Here is a 20,226-nt window from a genome sequence, read left to right on the forward strand (position 1 = left end):
TGGATGTCAGACCGTGTGTGTGTGTCCGCTGTTTTGGTGGAACTTGAAAAAAGTAAGTAGCTTTCTTGTCTCTTTCCTAATTTGTTGTTCAGTTTGTGGGAAACAGGCCGCCCCCCTTCAGGTGAGGATAGCACTTTTCCTGGAGTTCACCCTGTTGACATACTACTCTTTAGGGGGTCACATCTCCTCTAATGCGAAAACAACATTAAAGTCATTAAACTGTGTTTTTCTTGCCAGCATTCACCATGGGAGATAATTTCTGTGTTATCAACCTATCAAAGCACAATGTCCCTATTCACTTTTAACTGGAAAATGTTTTGATGCTAGTTTGTGTGTGTGTGCGTTACGCAATACATTCAGTACAGTAACAGGGAATATAGTTAGCCCCATGAGATACTGCAGGTTTGGCAGCCAGCCTGAAAGACACGCCGACGTTGCAAGGAGAGCACTGGATCTGAGGCCTGTTCCATAAAGACCGCTCCCAAACCTGACTTGAATTAGCTTAACAAGTCAAGCAGGGCTAAAGCAGTTCCATTAATGCCAATTTCAGCTCACTCAATCCTACTAATTCAAGTCAGATTTAAGTAGTCAAGCTAATTGCGCGTGAGGTAGAACATGGACTATATAGATCCACCACGGCAAAAAGCAATGCACAAGACCACGTGTCTTCTTCCGTAAAGGACGTTCCCTTTAAGCAGCTCCCTCATCCTTCATCAAAATAAAATGACACGCCATGATTGACGTGAACGATAGGCTACGTAGGTCAAGGTCCTTTTTTATAGACTTTACTTCATTGATGAAAAATACATACACCCTCACACATTCAATTAAATTGACTTTTTTTACATTGTTTTATAAATAGCCTACTATTAATCAATACATTATCCAGTAGCCTAAATTTTTAACATGGTTTTTGTGTCTGGAAAGTGAAGGATAGATGTATGGATTGAGGTTCGTTTTGCAATGGTAGGCTACTGATAACAGATATGTAGCTATGATAATTATACTGGGATAATTTAGATTGAGATATAGGCCTATGCCTGATGCCTAAACATTTGAAATCACAAACTACCATATAACCATATGTTTAACATGGGCTATGTAGGTTTGTATCATTCTGAAATCATTGTTCATCATTGTTTAATGCATTAGGCTAGAAGTTGTAGCCTATGTATTTAAGTTGATTTTCTATCGTAGCCTACATATTGAAGTGATGAGAATGAAAAAATGAGAATGTCCGTGGTAAATCATCGTTTTCCCATTGGATCAGTGTTACAGGAATGTCTGGTTAAGCAACAACACAGGCTAAACCTGACAGTTAGCCTGCCCCGGACCAGGCTAGTTTCGAAGCATAAGTTGCCATAGTAACTGAGTTCGAACTACGTTGAGCTGGCTTTAACTTTAAATGAGTCTGACTAACTGACATAAGCCTGGTCTATTCTGTAAACTCACTTTATGGAACAGGCCTCCGGAATATAAGAGACCCCTGGTTGGTTGGTAGAGTCGGTGGTGGTTGGGATGAAATTCCCCAATTTATCCAATAAAAGCAGATTCATTCTGACTGCTTGAAGAAGTCAATTTGTGACATGTAATGTTCTCCAGTGTAGTGTGTCTGTCTTTCAATGAGTAGGTGTGTGTGTGTACGTGTTTGTGTGTCTTTACTTCTTTCAATGGAATAGTTATGATTGTGTGTGTCTTTACAGTATGTTTTTTAACCAAAGAGTAGGGGTGAGTGTGGGTGTGTGCGCGTGCGTATCTGTCTTCCTTTGCAGACAGGATTCTGTTCAGTGTGCTGGCAGGTATATGCACTTACTACCTAATAGAAACACACAGGGTTTAGTCTGCCATGACAAGGCTTAGCCTAGGCGCTACTATGAAAGACAGAAAATCAAAAGAGGAATCTTTGGCACATGAGGAAGTACCGCCCCAGCCAGAGTAAAACAGACGTACCCAAACATGCCCCATTACACACACACACTCTCCTGTAGGTCATGAGGGTAACAAATAGTTAAGATGTGGGGACTGTGTGTGTGTCAGTCACTGAGACCCCAACTCAGCTTGCGCCCAAGGCAGTCAAGGAGGGAGGGCTTTTGGAGCAGCCAGAGTGAGAGTGGAGCCCCAGACCATATGGTTTGTACACACTCTCCTCAAACCCCCATTCTACCACACCCCTCACACACAAGCGCATACACACAGAGAAACACTAACTAATCCACCTCTAATTGTGAGTCCAGAGTCTAGAGGTAAATGTATCTTTGTATATAACCTTAAAGATGTTGATAAATGAGCTCTCTGGGTATAAAGGCCTTCAGAGTAACCTATTTAGGGAAAAAGTAGTCTCAAGCCATCTTGTCTTTGAAAATATATTTATTCTAGTGACGTTATTGTAAACTCTATCACCAAATGTAACTAAAACAACTTTTTTACTCTGTGAAAGTTATTACTGACACTATTTCAAAGAATATAAATAAAAACAAGTGAAAAAATAAGTAGATATATTTTCTGAAAAAAACGTTTAAATTACTTTTAACCCCCACGTTATGTTTCAGAGTAAAATACATAAAAAATATTTGGAATACTTTTCGGAGCATTAAAAAAAGAAGGTAAAAACAAGTGAAAATCACACGTACACCATGATCTGTAAGCGGTAAAAAAAACTTTATTACACTAAATATTTATTACATTGATAGTAATTGATCTGAACATTATATTTAGGGCTATAAATACATTTTTTACAACTTCTGGATGGTTAAACAGGCCCCGGGTCAATTTGACCCCAGAATACTATTGCTGTTCCTTAAAGTTGAAATATCCATTTACATTTATGCATTTAGCAGACGCTTTTATCCAAAGCGACTTCCAAGATAGAGCTTTACAACAGTGCATACATAGGTCACTGATCATAACAACGAGATAGCCCCAAACATTGTGAGCAGCCAAAACATGAAGCATATATTGTGAAAAACCAAATAACCAAGAAAGGGAAGAACCATAAGGGCATGCAGTTAAACAAGTTACAATTAAACAACATGAAACTCAAAAGTGCAAAAGTGTACCTGTAGAAAAACATCCATCGACTCTATACAATTCTAAAATGGCAATTTGTAGAACATAGCTTTGAAGGAATATAAATAAAGTTTGGTAAGATTTGAATATGGAGAGTTACAGGAAAATAGTTATGCTGGAGGACCAGGCCTTCCAAAGGCAGTACTGGCCTGTGGACATCTATGCAAGGAGAGACACGCCCGGGCCTGTCAGGTACTTGCTCCCTTCTCTTCCTCCACATTCCACACAGAATGTCTCTGACCATTCCAATAAAGGCGAGCACCCAAGTGCCCCTACACATTCACACACACACAATACCAGGGAGACCCATGGTTATTTTCCCACATGCAGATCTTGACGCACTTCTTAACAGGAAAATGCTAATTATGTGTTGAAGAACCACTGTTTATGTGTGGGGGACAGTGTTGGGGTAGTTACTCAAAAAAAGTAATAGATTACACATTACTAGTTACTTTTTTTAAAGTAATGCTTTACTTTACTAGATTACTCACTAGTAGTTACACTAACTAGTTACATTACTTTTGGATTACTCCGTAACATCACCTGAGATGCACTTGCCAAATAACAATATATATGCCCAAATCAACTCAAATTCTTATTATAATGAGGACAGATCTCTCTTTTATGCTTTTCAATACTGCAAAGCTGACAAAAAAGTTGTGAACATCAACCTAAAAGTTGTCAAGCATTACAAGTCAAGTCAAGCGATGAGTGTTAAGCAAACACACGTAGCCTACTGTAAAGGGAAGTTTGATTTGTTGTTCCTCCCGATTTGCAGATTGCAGTAATGCAAGTAACGCAAGTAACGCAAGAAAAGGGGCTCTCCGAGGGTACTCGGAGAGCTCGGAGAGGGCGTTCCCCGTAGAGGAGGGCGTTCCCATGTGTCTGTTTTTTGGAAAACGGAGGAGCATATATCGGCCTTTAGGATGTGTCTACAGTTTGAGAGTCTAGCTTCTATCTTTACAGCAACTGTGGAATGCCGTAACACCACCTAGAATGTGAGGGGTGTACATGTAAGGTATTTGTGTGTATGTGGGGGAGGGGGGACAAGAAATACTCTTCATATTTATAGATGGCCACTTATCAGCATGACCGAAGAGCCAAGGACTATTGGCTGAGGGCCTTTGTATATGTGTGAGTGAGTGTGTGTCACTGGGTCAGAGAGTCAAGACTTTCTCTGATCAATTTGGGGGCTGAGCCCTTTTTTTGATGGCAGTACCAGGATGTGACAGGCAGACCCCCTCCCCCTTAACCTGCACATGCTCGAATCCGTCAAACTGGGACGTCACACATTACTCACATTCAAATAACCACAACCGGTCTCACTATGTTTTCACTTCTTTCTGATTTAATTCAAGGACAATATACAGAGCAAGTATGAACCTAGATTCATCATGTCTAGACAAAAAACGTCTTTATTGTCAAAGGAATACTAACAGACTTTCATCTCAGCCCTATAGGTTAAAAATAGATCAGAGTTAATTCGACTTTTTGTTTAGTTTCACATTCAAGTTTTATACCTGCCTTTGCATACTTCACTAATCATATCACATGAGCACATCAAAACACATGCACACACACTCATCAACCCAAGGACCATATAACTCACTTTACTAAACTCTATCTGCAGCTGTAACCCCTGCTGTTTTTTATTTTATTCAAAGAGCCCGGTTGTGGCCCTACTATAACATATCCCCAAAGCACATGTCCTGTAAGTCCAGTTTCCATAAATCTGATTTACCAGGAACTCTGATCATTTCAGAACACTCTCCCCCCCATCCCCCCACCCAGACGGTCGGCCAACAGCCATAGCCGTCAGCGGCGGGAATCAATCCTCTGTGAGCAGTTTGAATTAAGAGGCTGTCACATGAGAGCAGCTACCTATGCAAATGGTTGGCACTGACCCATGTGGAGTTGAGTAAGGAGTGTTTGTGCTGGTTTGGAAGACACATAGTTGTGTTTTATACCAAAACAGTTGCTTGTCTCTTTTCATTCATGCTGCACATGGAAGAGGCTAACGTGTCAGATTTTAAAAACCAAAAGAGGCTCATTTACACTCTCTGGATTAAGTCATTGAATGCTTCCAAGCAGAGGCGGTTTTAGCTTGTATGGCTCCCCGGGCAAACAACCCGCCAGCGCCCGCCCCCAAAAAACAATATTTTGTGCTCAAATTCATGCATATTTTCTGTGTACGCTCACATTCTCTGTTGACATCCCTACCCTAGGTAAAAAAAAAGCCTAGTCAAGGCCCGATGTTAGGTGTGTGCTAAGCCAAAGATTTTAACAACCAGAAAAAAAACAACAATCTGTCTGTGCAACTGTCAGCCTATATTCACAGTATTAGGAATTAGTGCTGTCAAATTATTAAAATATTTAATAGCGATTAATCGCATTAATGTCATAGTTAACTCGCGATTAATCGCAATTAATCGCACATTTTTATCTATTCTAAATGTCCCTTGATTTCTTTTTGTCCCATAATTTTTTCTCATTTTAATGCTCTTATCAACATGGAAAAGTGGATTGGATTGCTTAGTTAGTGCAAATGTTTTTTTTATATTGAAATCAACATTGCAACATTGCCTGGCTTTGACGAGGGGGCGGAGAATTCGCATCAGCTGTGTGTTGGCCATCAAGTGGTATTTCAGACTGGACGTGCTGCGACGATAGCGCAGCTCACAACGACAAAACACACAAATCAATTTGGTCTTGTCAATGGAACCATTTGGCAACTTTTTCAAAGTAACCTTTCCATTCAGAATCTTATTGGCATCCATTTCGGCGTCTCACGCTCGCTATCCACTCAAAACATAATGTTAGCCTACTACTCTTTAGCCGGCTCGCAAGCCCAAACAAGTGTGTGCAGCGTGCCTGTTGTTTTGTTTCCGGTCTAGCTAGATCCGGTGTGGTGTTGTAGTTTTTCTAACGTCAGTAGTCGTTGCAACAGCATTTGGAAAAAAAACTACAAAGTTTGCTAGGCCCAAAAGAACGTTAATCGTGTGCTAAAAAAATTAACGCAGTTAAAAAATCTGTATTCTGTAGGAATGTATTCATATTTTGTGGTCCAACACTGTTTTTCCCCTCATACAAGAGTAATGTGCGAGGAATTAGGATTCCGGCAACTAGATTTTACAAAATTGTAAACTACCCTGACAGACCCACCTAAATGAGAAAAAATATGTTGCAACACTGACGTGATGTTTTTGAGGTGGGGAAAAAAAGTCCTTTCAGGCACACAAATGCAATAATGACCGCTGTTTATGTGGCTAGAGCCACGGATAATTTGTTTAGTGCCACAGATCAACACCTGTCTAAACACTGGGATGCAGAGAGAAAGAGGGAGAAAGAGAGAAGAACAAAGAGGGAGAGTGAGGGGCAGCTATTGTTCTATTGTTCCTGCAGGGTCCCTAGTCATGACAGATCACTATGGGAAGAAAAGAAGGCCTCTCTTTCATATTCTTTCTTGAGTTATGGATTGATAGTTGTATGAAATGAATCATTAGCCAATAAAATGAAAATTTACAATATATGTATGTAAAGCGAATTAGTGGATACTCAATCTACAGTTTGCGATCAGTAGGTCTACAGAAGGAGCTATTGAAATAGTCTCATAAACATTCAAGGGTCTGATAGATCCAGTTATCCTGGCAAAACAGTTATTGTTCTTTTTTTTATTGACAGGGCACGATCCAAGTTTTGCAAAAATGAGAGAAGTATATGTTTGGAACTTTGAAGCCAGAAGCTACGATCTCTGCTTGCTCTCCCGTTTATCTTGCTCTCAAATGTTTGCTCTCTGAACAATAAATTGTTGTGACTGTGACTTGTGTGTTTATATCAACACGAAATTGTGAAAAAACTCTATGCTAGTTTCTAATTAGGATGCTCATCGCTGGTGGACCTTATGACTGTCGTGTTCACACTTGTAGTTCGGTTCTCTTGGATCTCTTGGTCCGGACCCCAAAATTGTATTATAGCCTATACTCCTGGTTCGCTAACAGAGCAATCGCATCAAAGTTTGTTTTTATCAAACCAAACCTAGCTGCCAAGTGTGAACACACCCTTAGATGCAGAATATTTTATTTACCACTGCTCTAATCTGCCCCTAGCCTGGTCCTAACCAGACTCTCATACATTGCATTTGTACAGAGAGTCTGGCCTCCCTCCATTGACAAGCGTTGACTTCCTTGTAGGCGGGTACTCTGTTGAAGTTTAAAACTATTGGATCTGCCCAGAGCCACTCTAATCTGCCATAACCAATCGCTAGCGTTCGCCTTAGCCAATTCCTTCACCACTACTGTAACAGAGCTAGCTGCCGTAGCAGGAAAATCAAACTGTTCCCGAACCCCGTGGGGAGGAGGGCCACAACATCATGGCCACCAACAAAACTCAGCAAAACTTGTTCTTGCTCCGGCTTTAGCTGTTGGATATTCGTCAGCGTTGCCACAACGGACCGAATGGCTTTGCTCGCATCTTTCTCCGCCGCCATTACGGAACTACAACACAAACTAGCTCACGACATCAACGTCATCGTTCTCAGCCACTCCCTCTGTTCGCTGATTCGCCGGTAGAAAATCAACCTGAAAAATCTGACTTACGTACCTCATGGCCAGACCTATGTACAGAAGCAAAAATAAAATTGAGCGGAAGTACGTAGGAGGGCAGAGCCAGGCTAATCTGCCCCCACCTCGGCTACTAAAACCAAATCTCTCTTACGCTTTTCCCTGCATACAGTAAGCTAAATTATATTTATTCTTGAGCTGTAAGTAGGCCTATCAGAATGGAATGCTTGGAATGTTGCGTAACTGGATTTGAGTAAGCTATACCATTGAAAGGAACTGTTGAGACCAAATGCATTGATTAACTATGCAATCGATCATTAGGGGGGATCGCATCTTTCAAACAGCCTGGAAGATGCATCCACGGGTTACCAGCTCAAAAAAAAAAAGAAATCCTGTGAAAAAATGCAGTACCCAAGATTAGCCTATTTATTTTATTTAGTCCGTAGATGTAAAGGGAAAAAACTTAGGCTATTTGTATTAGATGTTGTAGCTGTTTACTTGATTTTTCAAATGCAACTTTAGTTCTACATGCGCTACTGCCCTTACGTAACCCACCATCTACACTTGAAACTGGAGTCCCAATGTTACAGTAATACAATAGCCTACATAAAACCAAATTGATATTATTTCTACATATTATCCACTGTGTCTTGTCATTCCAAAAGTTGTTAAATTGAATAGGCTAAGCATCAACGAGCTAACATCAAGTATGTAAGTAAACCCTATAGCCTAGAATTTCCTAACAATTATACATCGCTCATACGTCTCATTTTTGCAATACTTGGACCGTGTTCTGACAACAAATGGAGAACATTACATGTTTTGCCAGTATAACTGGATCTAATTAGACCATTGAATGTTTATGATGTCCCTGTGTTTGTTTATACCTTTGACTGGGGACAGCGCAATCTTGTCAGCCGACTATAAAATGTTGATATGTCGGGCTACTATAGACCATGCATTCTAGCCTAACCCACAACATGTTTGACACTCTTTAGCCGATAAATGAAATTTTGCTGAATGACAACAAACACTCTAATGAAATAATCACCGACTAACAACACGGAAATAAATGACAGATTGACAAAGGCACGTTCATTTTAAGACCATGTACAACAAGCGCCATCTACCGATCATTACCTATCAGTAACAACGCCCCTGTCTGTAGACTCATGGGTCAATTTGACCCCTAACAGTGCTATAAGTAAAAAATGGCTTGGTGCTTCTAGTTTTAACAGAGAACCAAAATACTACATTTTGATTATATTCTAGTTATTAATTACGTTGGAAACAGCAGACAAATGAAGGCTACATAATCATTTGCATGAAAGTAGGCTACCACAGCATTGGCATGTAACGCAGCGCCAACAGACAAAACACGGTACTACACACCCTTCTCCTACCCGCGACAAGAGGAAGGGGTTTCCCCCTTTTCTTATTTTCAGGAGAAGCTTCAAAGCTTCTGGTCCAGCATGGGGTCAGAAGGTAGGCCACACAAGCCACACATAATTCAGACAAAGGAATCTGAGGAAAACTTACTTTTCATGGATTTATAAACATTATCCCAAGGACGACGCGATTCATGGACACTATTTCAATGACAGTAGTTGATGTGTTGTAATGTGTGCTTTTCTTATTATTGTGAATGTTGTTTGAATTGATTGAATTGATCAATTTTAGATCCAAATAATTGTATCATACGAACAAAACCATTTATGAATGTTGTATTGTTATATTTTGAAGTATAAGCATTCCATGAACATTTGAAATACTGAACTCAAAGGTTATCAACCACTTCACACCTATACGCGAATCTCAGGATGACGCCCAGGTGGGGAGTAACTGACCAAAGAAAGAATTCACCTTCACAAGGATACCCCCCCTTTCTTTTGGATTATAAAAACCTACAACACACAGTCACGCCCGCTTTTTCGTAAGGATTCACCTGAAAGTGTTCGCGACAAGTCTAACCTATTCTTCTCAATCAGCAACTCAATAGACCACCAGGAACTTTGACGAAAGATTTCCTTTGTTCTACACTACGGATCGTTTGACAACAACAAACGGAACTTTGACCCTTCTTCTTCAAACCAACAAAAGTAACAGCGACATTGCTACATTTCTTACTTGTGACATTGGCATGTTGTGATTTAATTTGTCTGTTTGATTTAGTTTGCAAATGGTTTAACCTAACTTTCTTTAGGTTTAGAGTTACTCATAGACTGTCCACCATTGTTCTAAAGAGGCCTATCTCTCTCTCTCCCTTCCCCCTCCCCACGCGCTCTCCACATAGCCATTGTGTATCTCGCTCTCATTATAGTATAGGCTAGGCCCTACTGTACTGTTCAACTCAAGACTAACCCATAACTTCTCTGGTATTTGTTCATAATAATTACATCTACTTAAATAAATCATTGTGTATAATACTCGTGTTATCCCATCTGCTCTACTTTCATAGAATTCATTACTTAAAGATCCTGTAAAGTGGACCTGGAAACTAGTTTTAAGTTCGCCACATCACAGAATAATGTGTTATTAACTACCCATCCAAATTCGAATGAAAAAAGAACCGACAAGTATATTAAATTAGGCTTTGAAATCGTGAAAAAATCTGCAGTCTTCTCTCCTTGAGACTGGGGGGGCGTGTCGACTAAAAGAAGCTGAAGCTACGCCCCTCGCTGCCTAGTGCCTACCTCCGACCCGGATAATGGACGCTATGTCAAGCCGAACAAAACCGTATAGAATTAGTATTTATTTGTTCAATGAGTGAAACATACAGATGCATATAAATGAAATGTTCCCCTGAGCTGTAACAGTAAAAATGGACACCAGAGACAGCAGACAGTGAGCTCTCCAACTATGCTACTTCTAACACATTAGCTACCATTTCACCAAAATACCATCATTCTACACCGAGTAGCCTAATATCAGTTTAGCGGTTTGCACTAACTCATAGCAGAGATACCTCTGGAAAAGTTATCTAGTATAATTATAACAAGCACACAGAACTGAGTGATGAACTGCTGGCGGCGGTGGATGGTCCAGGTGCGACCGGAGGATGAACGGCCGGAGGGGCTATGCTCGGTACGGCTCCGCGCTGCAAGAGAAGCCGTGTGTTGGTGAACCCCGTCTGTCTGTGGTCCATGTTAAAACTGTTCGCTGTGAAATGGTCAGTGCAGAGGCGGCTGTTGGAGTTTATCCGAAGCTTTCCATGAACGTGTCTCTTCACAAAATCTATCCACCTATTTTTCCTTTCATTAGCAATAGTGAACTTAAATGGCCTTGCAGCGCAGCTGTAGTTCTTGCATCCAGGGAAGATGCAGTTGCGGGTGGTGGGAGACATCCTGAAGCTAGCTAGCTAGCTGATGTAGGCTACAATAACAGTACAGCAGGAGGAGCCATTCAGTGATCTGACGTAGATAGGGCGAAATGACGTAGATAGGGCATTTTTTGGCTCCGCCCATTAAAAGCTGATCTGAAAACGGAAGAGAAACTGTTCTTCGATTTAAGTCCACATTTCAGTGTGTCAAAGTTTTAGCGCTTTGCACATGCTTTCAGGAACTCATTTCACACGTATATAATGTACTTAGAAGCAAAACATGGAATTTACTTTACAGGATCTTTAAGATTAGACTATCATTAGAAAGGCCATTATTAAATATTATTAAATAAGGTTTCCTCAGTCCCTTTAAACAAATTATGAGGTGGTCCCCCCAGAACTAGATACTTTGTTATAAATTAAATATTGCTAATCTTAAACGAGCAAACCCTGCTACAGGAAATTTGACTAGAATAGATGATGTGGAGGTTGAACAAGTACTTCAAGAGAATTTCAATTGTGATCTAAGAACTATAGCAGTGGCGGCTGGTAACAAATTTGGGGGGGGAAGACAGAAAAAAACATTTGGGGTCTAAGCGTTTTTTCCCCAGAAGCTTGAATCTTATGTCGGCATTTATATGCTCCCTGCTTTTGTGTTGCCGATGTTCCTAAGGTCGCAGTACAATACTATGGAAGCAAATTGTGACCAAAATTTCAATTACAATGCATTTGCAGAAATGTTTTTTCATTTTAAGAATGTGGCTGCATTATCTGACTCATAAATGAAATTAGGAATCAATCATCCTATTTGCATTTAAATTTTCTTCTTCAAGAGTGCTCAATCTTTCACTTAATTAAAATGAAAAATAAATAGACATTTGAGATTTAATTTTCAAAATATGCCCCAGCAAATAGATACCAAAATTCAATTTGAAATGTAAAATTTGAAAATTAAAATGCATTTGCAGAAATGCTTTTTCATTTTAAGAATGTGGCTGCATTATTGGACTCATAAATACAATTAGTAATCAATAATTCTATTTGCATTTTCTTCTTCAAGACTGCACATTTTATGACATAATCAAAAAGAAAACAGAGCGGACATTGCTTTGTCGTTTTTGTGGTCTGCCCGCAAAGTACTGCCCATAATTCAAAAACGAAAAAGCAATCTGAGCGGCGCAGCAGAGTGACGTCAGTAGCCGCTCTTCTTCAGCTCCCTGCTGACCGAGCTACCCATCTTGTTCGGTAGGGGGCGGTGTGCACATCTGCATTGCATTACATTGCAAATGTGCCGGGAAATTGATGGAATTGCCGGGTCTTTAGAGGACGCATCACAGATCATGGCGCTCCCTCAAATTGTGCAAAAACTGATTCTACCTGCTCAGCTAATTCTAACAGTGTTTGCACAATTTGAGGGAAGGCCATGATCTGTTATGCGTCCTCTAAAGCAGCGGTCCCCAACCTTTTTTGCGCCACGGACCGCTTTCATGTAAGACATATTTTCACGGACCGGCAGGGACGGACTGGGAGGAAAGATAGGCCCTGGACAGCTGTGCTGCAAATGCATGCACATTCTGGGTTTGATGTGATCCTAGTTAGTGACTTCCAAACCTAATGCGAGTGCGCGGAGCGCACGAGAAAAATAGTTTAGCTGATTTGAGCGAAAAATAGTTTTGAGAGTTTTATATAAAATAAACAGACGTTTTTTTCAATTGACAAAACAATGTCTAGTGAATGTGATGTATTTTTGTCTCTTAATTTTTAAGCCCCATCTTTAAGTTTCTTAGCCTGGTTTTCCATCGTTATATTGTTACTAGCTAGCTTTCGATGTGTCAGTCAGTCCCACTGTTGTGTGTGATTATAAGCTACGACAGTGACACCCGAAGTGCGTTCCTTATATCCAGTTTAGGCCTATTCCATAATTTTGTTTGATTGCTGTCACGGCAGAAAATCCTGCTTGATGTTAAATGGAAGCAGGGTTTTCAGTGCTTTAGTGGCGATCTCAGGATAGCCTTCATCCAAAACACCGATAGAGTTGTTGTCTCAAACAGGCTTCATTGAGTGGTAACTATCACTTGTCATGTGTCAAGAGGAAGAGACGCGCATGATACCACTCAATAAAGCCCACAAACTTGCAAAAAAATTAGTAAACACACGTCTTTGCAGAGCTTTTTTGCTCAGGGAAAAAGGCCCGCGGAGAAGGAGAGAATCAGGTCATTTTTCAGAATAAAACGTCTTTCAGACTCTGATAATCAATTAAAAGGAAATAATGTTATTAATCCTTTTTTGTGCGGCCCGGTACGAAATGACCCACGGACCGGTACCAGACACAGATGCATTTCTGGAAATGCATTTGAATTTGAATTGTGGTCACGATTTTGCAGCCACGTTCTTAAAATGAATTAATTTTCAAATTATACATTTCAAATGGAATTTTGGTATCTATTTGCTGGGGCATGTTTTGAAAATTTAATCTCAAATGTCTTTCTTTTTCATTTTAATTAAGTGAAAGATTGAGCACTCGAAGAAGAAAATTAAAATGCAAATAGGATGATTGATTACTAATTTCATTTATGAGTCAAATAATGCAGCCACATTCTTAAAATGCTAATGCATTTCTGGAATGCATTTGCATTCTGCATTCTGGTAACGATTTGCTTCCATAGTACTTTGCGGGCAGACCACGAAAACGAAAAAACTATGTCCGCTCTGTTTTCTTTTTGATTATGGCATAAAATGTGCAGTCTTGAAGAAGAGAATGCAAATATAATGATTGATTACTAATTTTATTTATGAGTCGAATAATGTAGCCGCAATCTTAAAATGAAAAAGCATTTCTGCAAATGCATTTTAATTTAAATTTTGGTCACGATTTGCTTCCATAAAATACCACTTGAACCTTCGTACTTATAACGCTCACAGTCTAAAGGTCTCACCCATTCCGTGTAGCCCAGAAACGAAAGGAGTTCTACATTTAAAAATCCAATACATTTTCGTTAGGGTTTGTCACTCTGGAGAAGAAAAGTGCTTGCTCTCGCATAGCTACTACTGATGATGGCAATGCACATTTAATACTGTACCTGAACACAAATACAAATGTCCAAAACCATTTACAATGCCTATAAAAAGTATTCACCCCCTTGGATGTTTTCCCTTTTTGTTACTTTTATACATTAAATCATGGTACATATAATTACCCTTTTACAAGAATTTGCAAAAAAAGCTTATTTCATGGAGATCACTTGAGTGCAGTTGATGTGTGTCAAGTGATTGTAGTATAAAAACATCTGTGTCTGGGCGGTCCAGTCTCTGGTTCATCAGTATTCCTACTACAATTGCAACATGAAGAAAAAAGAACACTCAAAGCAACTCAGAGAAAAGATAATTGAAAAGTATAAGTCAGGAGATGGCTACAAAAAGATTTCCAACTCAATGGACATCCCACGGAGTTAAGTTAAATCCATCATTAAGAAATGGAAGGAGTACGGCACTTGTTTAAATCTGCCTAGAGCTGGCCGTCCTCACAAACTGAGTGACCGGGCAAGAACAAAACTGGTGAGGGAGGCTTCAGTCTTCAGTGGCTCAGATAGGAGAGACTGTACATACAACAACTGTTGCCCGGGTTATTCACCAGTCGAAGCTGTATGGGAGAGGGGCAAAGAGAAAGCCACTGTTGAAAAAAGCTCATATGAAATCTCGCCTGAAATTTGCCCAAAGGCATGTGGAAGACTCCAAAGTCAATTAGAATACGGTTATTTGGTCTGATGAGACAAAAATTTAGCTTTTAGGCCATCAGACTAGACACAATCTTTGGCAAACACCAAACACTGCACATCACCACAAACACACCATCTCCATCGTGAAGCATGGTGGTGGCAGAATCATGCTCTGGGGATGCCTCTCAGCAGCAGGCCCTGGAAGACTTGTAAAGGTAGAGGGGAACATGAATGCAGAACAATATCGCCAAATCCTGGAGGATAATCGGACTCAGTCTGCAAGAGAACTACAACTTGGGAGAAAATTTATTTTCCAGCAAGACAACTACCCCAAGCATTCAGCAAAAGCTGAGTCAGGTGGCTGAGCGGTGAGGGAGTCGGGCTAGTAATCCGAAGGTTGCCAGTTCGATTCCCGGTCATGTCAACTGACGTTGTGTCCTTGGGCAAGACACTTCACCCTACTTGCCTCGGGGGAATGTCCCTGTACTTACTGTAAGTCGCTCTGGATAAGAGCGTCTGCTAAATGACTAAATGTAAATGTAAAAGCTACACAGAAATGGTTCGAAGACAAAGTGAATGTTCTGGAGTGGCCAAGTCAAAGCCCAGATCTCAGTCCAATCGAGAATTTGTGGCTGGACTTGAAAAGAGCTGTTCATGCCCGATCCCGAGCAACCTGACAGAGCTTGAGCTGTTTTGCAAGGAAGAATGGAGAAAAATCCATATGTGCCAGTCTGATTGAGACATATCCACACAGACTCAGTGCTGTGATTGCAGCCAAAGGTTCATCTACTACAGTTAGGTCCATAAGTATTTGGACATTGACACCATTTTCATCATTTTGGCTATGTATACCACCACAATGGATTTGAAATGAAACAATCAAGATGTGCTTTAAGTGCAGACTTTCAGCTTTAATTTCAGGGTATTTACATCCAAATCAGGTGAACGGTGTAGGAATTACAATACATTTTATATGTGCCCCCCCCCTTTTTAAGGGACCAAAAGTAATTGGACAATTGGCTGCTCAGCTGTTCCATGGCCAGGTGTATGTTATTCCCTCATAAAGGGAGTTCGTTATTTCATTGACAAGGAGCAGATAAAAGGTCTAGAGTTCATTTCAAGTATGGTATTTGTGTTTGGAATCTGTTGCTGTCAACTCTCAATATGAAGTCCAAAGAGCTGTCACCATCAGTGAAGCAAGCCATCGTTAGGCTGAAAAATCAAAACAAACCTATCATAGAGATAGCAAAAACATTAGGTGTGGCCAAATAAACTGTTTGGTACATTCTTAAAAAGAAAGAACGCACTGGTGAGCTCAGCAACACCAAAAGACCCGGAAGACCACGGAAAACAACTGTGGTGGATGACAGAAGAATTCTTTCCCTGGTGAAGAAAAACCCCTTCACAACAGTTCGCTTATTACATCCGAGATCAAATGACACATCCAAGATGACATCATCTTGCTTATCATGATCTGGCTAATTCGGTTCTTCGAACACACTTGTTGTTTATGATTAGTATAGCTGGATTGAGTTATACGTTGGTCTAAAAGGGGGTATGTATCGATAGTAGAAACCTTGATCAGCAACGCTGCTATTGGCTGCTCACATAAGTCTATGGCTGCTCACCGTGGCCAAAATGAGCGCCCTGTTTTTTCCGCAACAGAGCCAACAGAGCAACAGCTTGCTCGAAGGTTACTCCGAATTTGAAGATTTTATCAGAACGCCAGGGAACACCTCAAAGTCTGCAAAATCCAAGAAAGAGGGCTGGCAAAAAGTAGCAGACCAAATTAAATGTAGAGGAGTGACGTGTTTTATCGCTTATTACAGTAAGCTATGTTTTTTTTGTTTTCATACTTTCATATTTTCATTTATCATCTTTAATGTCATATGATGTGGTTTCAACAAATGTATTATGTAAATGACATCCTCACAAAAAAACGATAGGTTATCCTCTCAAAAAGTATAGGCTAGCATATCGCGCTGTGCTTAAGGAGCCTATCTATCACGCAATGAGCAATTAATTCGGTTTCATGTTAAATTCTGCTAATTATTCTTGCACCTTCTGCAACAGGTTCCTGTAGTAAAAACGGACAAGACATGTCTGTGACAGACTTCCTGTATCACCTCTGCTTGTAAAGCCTCAATCTATTCATGTTTACATAAAATAAACCTGCTCCCGAGCAGGTTTAAGCTTACGGACCTGTTGCTATGACAGCAAGTCCAGGATGAGCTTCGAAGAACCGAACAATCCAAGATAATGACAAATCGTCAACAATCAAATCCAGCTAACTGAGTTAGCGACGTACGGAGAACGGGCCCCAGGAGGTAGGCGTATCTGTGTCAAAGTCAACAATTAAGAGAAGACTTCACCAGAGTAAATACAGAGGGTTCACCACAAGATGTAAACCATTGGTGAGTCTCAAAAACAGGAAGACCAGATTAGAGTTTGCCAAAAAACATCTAAAAGAGCCTGTCCAGTTCTGGAACAACATCCTTTGGACAGATGAGACCAAGATCAACTTGTACCAGAATGATGGGAAGAGAAGAGTATGGAGAAGGGAAGGAACTGCTCATGATCCAAAGCATACCACCTCATCAGTGAAGCATGGTGGAGGTAGTGTTATGGCGTGGGCATGTATGGCTGCCAATGGAACTGGTTCCCTTGTATTTATCGATGATGTGACTGCTGACAAAAGCAGTAGGATGAATTCTGAAGTGTTTCGGGCAATATTATCTGCTCAGATTCAGCCAAATGCTTCAAAACTCATAGGACGGCACTTCACAGTGCAGATGGACAATGACCCGAAGCATACTGCGAAAGCAACCAAAGAGTTTTTTAAGGTAAAGAAGTGGAATGTTCTGCAATGGCCAAGTCAATCACCTGACCTAAATCCAATTGAGCATGCATTTCACTTGCTAAAGACAAAACTGAAGGGAAAATGCCCCAAGAACAAGCAGGAACTGAAGACAGTTGCAGTAGAGGCCTGGCAGAGCATCACCAGGGACGAAACCCAGCGTCTGGTGATGTCTATGGGTTCCAGACTTCAGGCTGTCATTGACTGCAAAGGATTTGCAACCAAGTATTAAAAGTGACAATTAGATTTATGATTATGTTAGTTTGTCCAATTATTTTTGGTCCCTGACTTCTTGCTTAAAACACACTGCTTTTTGCACTGCATTACAACATGGTATCTTGTACATTTGTATTTTTTGTAATATTTGTATTTTTATATTGTAATTTATTGCAATTTATATTTTATTTTATTGTATATTTAATTCTATTCTAATCCCACTTAGTACTGCTAGTTTATGTACCCTTAGTATAGTTAGTCCACATATTTTTAGGTATATGTTTATTGTATGCACCTTCCTGCCAAAGCAAATTCCTTGTCTGTGCAAACTTTCATGGCGAATAAATCCCATTCTGATTCTGATTAAAAATGGGGGGGGGGGCACATATAAAATGTGTTGTAATTCCTACACCGTTCACCTGATTTGGATGTAAATACCCTGAAATTAAAGCTGAAAGTCTGCACTTAAAGCACATCTTGATTGTTTCATTTCGACAATTGTGTCAATGTCCAAATACTTATGGACCTAACTGTAGGTACCAAAACCACTGAGAAGAACTGTCATCACCAGCGGCATCAAGGGAACTCCAGACATCTGTGTGTGTCACCGACATAATCGCCGGCATTGTGCCCTATCTATAATTCCAGGTATCTGTGTGTGTGTGCCACCAATCACGGGCACTATGCACAATCTATACTTCAAGTAATCTGTATGTGTGTTTCACTGACATCTTAATCACCGACTGCATCACGGGCATTATGCACTAGTTCCCCTAAATCCCTCAACCATAGACCATTGTATAGCTTTGGCACAGTGTAGAAAGGACAAATTATTTTACTACATAGCCTGTTTTTGTTTGGGCCTTGTACGACAGTCAAGAGTGAAGGACATTTTGCGTCCTGATCTGGGTCAATAACATTACACTTGCTTCTGAATTTACTGTGCTGTTTAGTACATTCTGCAGCACCTAATTAGACGTTACTAAGATGGCAGATTTCCTTACTATGACGTTATCCAAGCCATGTTTCACAAAATGACATTCAAATTGAAGCTTCTCTTGATGTAGCGCGTATTTAATTCAAAGGTTGTGTCATCTTACGTACCTTCAAAATCTGATAATATCCCCTCCAGGTGGTCATTCACTGAAATTTCAGACATCATGACTGCACAGAAACGCCTGCTGGCTGCTGGAAAACACTGAGAAAAAGTTGCAGTTCAACACCAAGCTGTATTCCTTATCAATAAAAAGCCTATGCAATGCCCTAACAAAATACGGTTTTGTCTGAAAGGTTTCTGCTGCAACAAAAGAGTTGCGTTTTTCTTGTTTTTCGACTCGCATCCGAGTGCACGCTGCATTAACGCCGTCTGTCTTCTAGTGAGTTTGAGCGGTTCTGGGCCAATGCGCCTCCCTCTCGACTCCCCCGCAAACAGTCCTGCCCCTTGCAGATGATAGGTATGTGAAGAAAAAAACCTTCAATTCACATAGCACCCACAGGCAGAACTTAGAACCGAGATACGATCTCCCTTTGCTTTCTGTCCCCAAATGATCGCCCCCTCCCCAGACAAACTTTCGAAAACAAGCGAGATGAAGAACAGGCATCCGAAAGTTTTAAAGGCTATGAGGCGTGTTCACCGCGTTTTTTTCTGGCAGAATAGAGCTGGCGGGGTGCTGGGGAACACTTCATACCAGCGGTTCATCAGCGTTGACCTTCAGCTACAGCTTAAAGATCCTGTAAAGTGGAATTGAAAACGAGTTTTAAGTTCACCACACCACAGAAGAATGTGTTATATGCACCTAAGAATGCGCGATATGCACCTATCTCTACCAGAAATGACCATTAGACAGTCTCTTGCTCGCTCGAAATACAAAATCCACGATTTCCGGGAGATTGTACAGCATTTGCGGGCGTCAGGGAGCCGCTATTGAAATGCGGGAGACTCCCGGACCTTCCGGGAGACTTGGGATGTCTGGATAATGGACGCTACTTCAAGCCGAACAAAACAGTATATAATTAGAATTTATTTGTTCAATGAGTCAAACATACAAATGCATATAAATGAAATGTTCCCCTGAGCAGGAGTAAAAGCTGGTACACAGGAGTAAAAGCTGTCTCTGGTGTCCATTTGAGCTCTCCATCTACTTCTAGCACATTATCTACCATTTCACCAAAATACCATCATTCTACACCGAGTAGCCTAATATCAAGTTAGCGGTTTGCATTAACTCATAGCAGAGACCTCTGGAAAAGTTATTTTGTATAATTATAACAAGCACACAGAACTGAGTGATGAACTGCTGGCGGCGGTGGATGGTCCAGGTGCGACCGGAGGAGGAACGGCCGGGAGGGCGATGCTCGGTACGGCTCCGCAATGCAAGAGAAGCCGTGTGTCCCTGAACCCTGTCTGTCTGGTCCATGTTAAAATTATCCGCCGTGAAATGGTCACTGCATAGGCGGCTGTTGGAGTTTATCCGAAGCTTTCCATCAGCATGG

At 40.7% G+C, this 20,226-nt stretch overlaps 1 protein-coding gene across 3 annotated transcripts in view; it reads right to left on the reverse strand.

Annotated features, from left to right (window-relative positions):
* The window catches only part of septin12 (septin 12), a 225,460-nt gene extending 206,372 nt beyond the window's left edge, over positions 1-19,088 (reverse strand). For all 3 annotated transcript variants that reach the window (XM_067232401.1, XM_067232400.1, XM_067232402.1), the window contains exon 1: positions 18,838-19,088. In XM_067232401.1, the coding sequence (XP_067088502.1) occupies positions 18,838-18,895 (58 nt within the window). In that variant the 5' untranslated portion in view covers positions 18,896-19,088. The remainder of the gene's footprint in view (positions 1-18,837) is intronic.
* Positions 19,089-20,226: the final 1,138 nt, after the last annotated feature.

The sequence above is a fragment of the Osmerus mordax genome, chromosome 3 (assembly GCF_038355195.1).
Source record: "Osmerus mordax isolate fOsmMor3 chromosome 3, fOsmMor3.pri, whole genome shotgun sequence".
NCBI classification, from domain to species: Eukaryota; Metazoa; Chordata; class Actinopteri; order Osmeriformes; family Osmeridae; genus Osmerus; species Osmerus mordax.